Source organism: Lontra canadensis, unplaced genomic scaffold (assembly GCF_010015895.1).
Source record: "Lontra canadensis isolate GAN:19392208 unplaced genomic scaffold, GSC_riverotter_1.0 scaffold107, whole genome shotgun sequence".
Taxonomy (NCBI): Eukaryota; Metazoa; Chordata; class Mammalia; order Carnivora; family Mustelidae; genus Lontra; species Lontra canadensis.
Genome location: NW_022631101.1, coordinates 1,486,202 through 1,492,933, shown reverse-complemented (window position 1 = coordinate 1,492,933; position 6,732 = coordinate 1,486,202). Strand labels below are relative to the sequence as shown.

General features: G+C 47.3%; 1 protein-coding gene across 6 annotated transcripts in view; it reads left to right on the top strand.

Annotated features, from left to right (window-relative positions):
• Window positions 1-2,757, top strand: part of PPP1R13L (protein phosphatase 1 regulatory subunit 13 like) — a 16,617-nt gene extending 13,860 nt beyond the window's left edge. For all 6 annotated transcript variants that reach the window (XM_032839138.1, XM_032839140.1, XM_032839142.1 and 3 more), the window contains 2 exons: window positions 1,090-1,289; window positions 2,183-2,757. In XM_032839138.1, the coding sequence (XP_032695029.1) occupies window positions 1,090-1,289; window positions 2,183-2,221 (239 nt within the window). In that variant the 3' untranslated portion in view covers window positions 2,222-2,757. The remainder of the gene's footprint in view (window positions 1-1,089; window positions 1,290-2,182) is intronic.
• Window positions 2,758-6,732: the final 3,975 nt, after the last annotated feature.

Below are 6,732 nucleotides of genomic sequence, written 5' to 3'. Positions count from 1 at the left end.
GGGGGGGGGGGGGGGGGGGGGGGCAGATCACCCAAGCAGGTGATGGGAGGAAGTAGGTAGCTTACATCAAGGGAGTGTGTAGAGCGTCACTATTACACACCTGAGGTGGGTGGGCAGATTGTATCATAGGGTGGGATTAGGAACATCACAGAGCTGAAGTAAGTCAGGTTCTAGGATCTGGGGGTGGGACAATGTTTTTGAGAGGTGAGCCATCTAATGGCAGAACTGGATGAGAGCCTTGGGGCTTGTGGGTGAGCACGGGTAGACGGGGACTGCACCCCAGGGGCACGAAATAGACTAAGCTTCGGGGTGGGGCATTGGCCCTTACACGTTGGTACAAGGAGGTGGAGCCTATGAGATGGGGCGCTTGGACTGTTTTGCCTGCCTCGGACGTGGAGAGTTCTATGAGGGTCAAGTAGAGATTGGACACAAGACCTGGCAGGGAAGGAAGGCAGAGCGGAAACCCAGTGGACTGAACCACTAGAAAGAGGGAGCAGCGTGGACTGTACCATTTGGAAGGGGGGGGGACTAAATTCCTGATGGAAATTTTGCCACTTAACAGGGCGGGGAAGAGGGTGGGCTGTACCCTCTGGAGACGTTAGTGCATCCTCTGGAGATTTTATCACTTGGGGAGGGGGGAAAGCAGTGTGGACTCACCATCTGGGAAGGGGGAGCTGGGACCACTTAGGGCGAGGCGGGGAAGGGCTCTACCAACAAAGGGGGCGTTGAGATTATGGAAACTGTACAGTTGGGGTGGGGGTGGTATACAGCCAACCACACCTCTGGGAGTGACGCAGGGACTTGACGATGTCCAAGAGGGGATGGGGACAATTGACCCGGCCTCGGGGCTTGGAGGCCCCAGTTTGATGAACGCTGATATCCTCGAATGTCAGAGACTGCCAGTTGCGGGCAGCTGACTCCAGCTTAGGCGCCCCTCTCCAGACTTTGCGGTGTATGTGTTCGTTGGGGGGGGTGCCACATCCCAGGGCCCGTCCCTGTCCTCAGCGTGTCTTGTGTCCCTGAGTGTCTGACGCCTCCAGCCCTCCATCCCCACCAGGTGCTCACAGCCCCTGCGGGTTCGTGTTTCAGATGTGGAGCAGAGCATGGGCCTGATGCACAACGGGGCGGTGTATGCCCTCTGGGACTATAGCGCGGAGTTCGGAGACGAGCTGTCCTTCCGCGAGGGCGAGTCGGTCACCGTGCTGCGGAGGGATGGACCCGAGGAGACCGACTGGTGGTGGGCTGCGCTGCATGGGCAGGAGGGCTACGTACCTCGTAACTACTTTGGGGTGAGCAAAAAAAAAAATCTCTTCTACAAAGAAGAGATACTGTATCCGAATCCTGGGGCTATTTGGGGAAGAGGGTGATTCTGGGGAAAAAATGAACAAGAGGGACAGTCCATTATACTAGGGGCGAGGTAGGTCAGAAGAATCTATTACTGGTCCATGGGGAATGAGGAAAACCAATTATAATAACGCAAGGGAGGTGAGGGACAGCGCCCCTTATAGTTGGGAGAGAAAGTGCCCCTTCCCTGTGGTACTTTGTGGGGAACTCACTGCCTGACTAGTTATTTGGTTCGTGCGCAATTTTTTTTTTTTAATCATCCTTAATTATATTACTGGGGAGGCAAGGAAGAATGTATTTTAGCCAAGGGAAGCCATGAAGAATCCCATTTTAGGTACGCACGAGGGGAAGTTAAAAGAATTGTTTATTACTGGTGTAGTGGGGAGGAAGCTTTTGTTACACTGCAAGGGGGAGGGAGAGGAAGATTCCATTATTAAAAGGATGGTAGAATTGAGGGAGATTGTACTAGGTTAAGGGAAGAGACCAGAAGATCCCATTATATTCCTAGGAGAGAAGATTCTTGTAATTTGGGGATGGGTGGAGGTAGGTCTGAAGGAGATAGCCACTGTGGTAGGGAGAGAAAGGTGTTCGTTTCATGGCAGAATGGAAGCCTCAGAAAATTACATTTCATCAACTCTAGGCTCCATCTGGTGCTTGGTGGTGACAGGGGCCTTGGGGATTCTGGAGCAAATCCCCAAGGGGAAGGAGTCCCTTAGGAAGGGAGGGGAGGATGGAGACAGCCCATCTGTTTGGGGATGGATTAAGTGACTCCATTAAATTTGGGGGTAGGAGGAAGGAGGGAGAGTTCCTGGTGTCTAAAGATTCTGCCTTCCCTCAGCTCTTCCCCAGGGTGAAGACTCAGAGGAATAAGGTCTAGCTTCACAGAAGGTCATTGCCAAGGAAGGCAGGAGCGGGCAGCCCTGCCTTTGCCCCAGACCTCTCCTCATTAACTGCTGCATCTCCTTGGGCCCCAAGCCTTACAGGGGTGGGATCCTCACCTCCAGCTCTCTGCTTCCCTGGAAGCCCATGGAAGAAGGAGAACCTCAGCCTTAAGTTTAGAAGCTGCCTTAGCCTTGGGAGATCACCGTGGGGCTGGGAATCATGGGAGTCAAGAGACTTCCCCTCCTCCCCCAGCCTCCTCCATTTGCCAAATCAGATCCTGTCCCAAGTACCTCTCACTCCTGCTGCCAACACCTCCCACCCCCTCCCAACAAGCCAGCATACCATCCTAGGAGAGCCTGGGGTGTGTCACTTCCACCAGATTTCCCCGGGAGTCACCTCTGCCCTCATCTCCAGGGCTGGGCGAGACACACTGGTCCCCACCTCTCCCCACTCAAGTGCCTTCACTCAGTGCCGGTTTTATAACCAAATGGGGACATTTTTCCTTATAAATAAAGGTAGTTTGCACAGAAATGGACTTCCCTCTCTTTAGATCCCCTTCTGACCTAATAAGTGCTCATCACCCTTACCGTGTTTGACAAACCAGTTTTAAGGAAGCCCTTTCTAAGGGATTTCTGTCTTGAAAATCCAGTCCTTCCTCTTCCAAACACATCTGTTTTTTTGTGGGGTTTTTTGGCGGGGGGAGGGAGGATTTTTGGTGTGTGTGTGTGTGTGTGTGTTTTTTTTTTTGTAGGGTCTCAATATTTTTTCATGTTTTGGATTCTTTATGTCTTTAAACATTTTAAGCTTATTTTGTAGTATATGTATTCTACCATCTGAAGTATGGAGCCATCTACTTCCATCATCCACTGTGTCTGCTGGTTCTCGCTCATGGTGGATTGTTCCCTCGAGTGTGTTGAAATTATGGTTTGGGAGACCGTCTTCGACAGGGCTTTATCTTCCCATAATCCATGTGGCCTTGTTGAGGGTATGACCCTGAAGAGGGACTTTCCTTTGCTCCTGCCTCACTTCTTTACTGTGTAAACTGATTTTTGGTAAAGCACAGGCATAGGTCTCCTCTGTGTATTTCTTGACAAATCCCAAGGCAACAGCATTGTTGTTGTCTGAGATGTCCAGTACAAATGGCCACCAACCTCATGTGGCTGTTTAAATTTCAATAAATTAAAATTAAATAAAAATTCAGGATAATTTCTCAGTCCCTTTTCTAGTGCTTGGTTGCCATGTGTGGCCAGTGGCTACCATTTGAGGCAGTGCAGATAGAGGACATTTTCATCATCCCAGAAGGTTCTATTGGGTAGAGCTGAAACACAACATTTCCCAGTCAACCACAGTTGTGATTTCTATCACTGTTGATTAGTTTTCATGAACATATTTTATCTTTATTATTATTTTTAAAAGATTTAGCTCATTCATTTGAGACAGAGAATGAGTGAGAGAGACAGAAGGAGCAGAGGGAGTGGGAGAGGGAGAAGCAGGCTCCCCACTGAGCAGGGAGCCCACCGTAGGACTCGATCCCAGGACCCAGGATCATGACCAGAGCCAAAGGCAGATGCTTTACCAACTGAGCCACCCAGGTGCCCCTGTGAATATATCTTAAAAACCAAATAGTACTGGGGCACCAGGCTGGCTCAGTCAAAAGTGGGGTCATGAGTTTGATTTCCACATTGGGTGTAGAGATTACTGAAAAAAAGAAAAAAAAAAACTATGCTAAAATATTTATGAGAAGAAAGCAGTCCTCTGTGCCATCTCTCTCCACTCCCTTCTGCTCTCTAGAGACCCCTTTCAATGGCTTTATCTGATTCTTCTAGTATTTTCTCCCATGTTTCTAAATATGCTGATACTGCTATTTCTCGATAGCCAATTTTAGATGTTCTCTACCAGACTTCCTGCTATGGGAGGGGAGGCTTGCATTCATGCTGATGCTAATTTCTCTTTTCCAGTGAAATCATGTCATAATTTTTATATCAATCATAGTTTTTACCATGTAATATGTAAATGTTTTCACTGCAAAGCCATGTAATATACTAGCATTTTCCTCCTCATATAAACTTTAAGATTTTTGAGAATTAATGATTACCTTTGTCACATGTTTAATTTTATATGCAATTATACTTAATGTTTTTCAAATGGTCTGTGGGATTGTCCATACTCCTATCAGTTCACTCAGGACTTTTTTTTCCCCTTCCTCCTGAAGTCCTCTCTCTTGCTTTCAGCTGAACTCTCTGCTCTCTAGGCCTGTGCTAAGCTCTGCTGGGACATCCCTGAGTTGGACACTGTTTCCTGGGTCCCATATCTTTGTCTCACTTGATTGACTCTTCATTTGGTGGAGTACATCCTCTAGTTGTTCTCTCAGAAAGGTGAAGAAGAGGTCGATATTTTTGGGCTCTTAAAAACTAAATATAGCTTCATTCTACCCTCCCACTTTTTTATAGTTTGGGCTGGGTATAAAATTCTAGCTTGGAAATAGATGTATCCTCTTTCATTCAAATCTGTTTGCACTGTGACTTGGAATGCAAATTTAGAGACCAAGGGAAAGCTGTTCCCCCCCCCCCCCCTGAGATTTTTTTCCATCCCCCCTTCCTTTCCTTTAAACTTTTATTTGAAACTTTTTTTTTTTTTTTTTTTTTTAGAAAGAGCTCCCCTGACAGTGGGTTGTGGAGGGTCAGAGGGTGAGGGAGAATCTCAAGCAGACTCCACACCCAGCACGGAACCTGGTGCAGGTCTCGATCCTATGACCTGGGCCAATATAAAGAATCAGACACTTAAGCCACCCAAGTGCCTCTTGACTTTTTTTTTTTTTTTTTGGCTTTGTGGTTTTGTGGCTTTTTTCCTGGAAGCTTTTAGAATCTTCCCTCTTTCTCTGGTTCTGAAAATTCATTTATATGCCTTACTTTAGTCTTTATTCATTAATCATTCTGACCTTAAGTCTGTCCTTTCTATCTGGCGATTCATAGCCTTAGGTTCCAGGAAATTTTCTTATATACTTCTGTGCCGATTTCTTCTCCTTCCCCTTCTCTGGGTCCCACCCAGATAATCCAGGATGATCTCCCCATCTCAGGATCCTTAAACTTAATCATGTTTTTGCCCACATAAGGCAGCAAAGGAGAAGACGTAGACGACGAGATGGGAATCCCTGCCCTCGGATTCAAACCCTGTCTGGACCTTTGAAATTAATCAGTGATTACTACTTTTGTTGGAAGTGTGCTAAGGATAGAGTGGTTATGCTTTTATGGAGTGTCTACTTTTAGAGATTCATTCTGAAATACCTATCATAAAATGAGAGGGTGCCTGGGATTTGCTTCAAAATAGGTGACTGCTTTGGGTGTGGCTGAAGCAGGATTGGTCCTCGTTTGACATTTAATGAAGTTTGGGGGATGTGGGTCTTCATACGGTTCTCTCGACTTTTGTGCCCATTTGAAATTGTCCCTAATAAACAGTTATAAAATGACCATGGCATTAGAGCTGATATTCAAGTGGAAGACGCAGACAATAAATAGAACAATAAGCCAAAAATAGCATCTCAGATACTGCTCGCTATTGGGGAAAAAACCGAGTTAGGTGAAGCAGATATATTCTTGCCCCTGACTGGGACAAATACTCAATTCCTGTGGCTGTTGTAACAAATGACTCCATACTCGGTGGCTTAAAACAACACATTTATTTTCGTACAGCTCTGAAGGTCAGAAGTCCAAAATCAGTTTCACCGGCTGAAACCCAGGTGTTAGCAGGGCTGTGCTCCCCGAGGCTCTGTGGGAGAATCTGTTTCCTCACCTTTTTCAGTTTCTAGAGCTGTGTTCCTTGTGTTCTTTGGCTCTGCCCCCTTCCTCTGTCTTCAGACACTACAGTGTAGCATCTCGATCCTGTTACATTGCCTCTGTCTCTGTTCTGCTGTTGGATCTCCCCTTATAAAGGCATCAGTGATTACATTTAGGCACGCCTGGATATCTCAACTGCCTTAACTTCGTCACACCTGCGAAGTCTCTCTTGCCATATAAAGGGATGTTCCAGAGATCGGGGCCTGGGGATCTCTGGGGACCACTATTCAGCCTATCCAGGGAGTGATGCAATTTAAATAGAACAGTCAGAAAGGTCTTGCTGAAGAATGGAACTTTACAGAAGGCTTGAGGGAGGTGAGGGAAGAAGTCACAGAGATCTGGGGGAAAAGCCTTCCAGACAGAGGGACTAGTGACCACAGGGGGGGCCTGCAGGAGAAGGGTCTGGAGCATCCCTCCCTCCTGCTGTTCATGCCCTTGAGTAACCTCTCCCCTTGACCATGGGCTGGCTGTAGGGATGTATTCTTGGTGGGTTGTTTTTTTTTTTTAAGATTTTAAAATTTTATTTTGAGAAAGAGCACAAGTGGGGAGAGGGGCAGAGAGAGAATCTCAAGCAGACTCCATGCCAAGGTCCATCCCATGACCCTGAGACCCTGAGCTCAGGACCCAAGCTGAAACCAAGAGTCAGACAGTCACCCCGCTGAGCCACCCACGT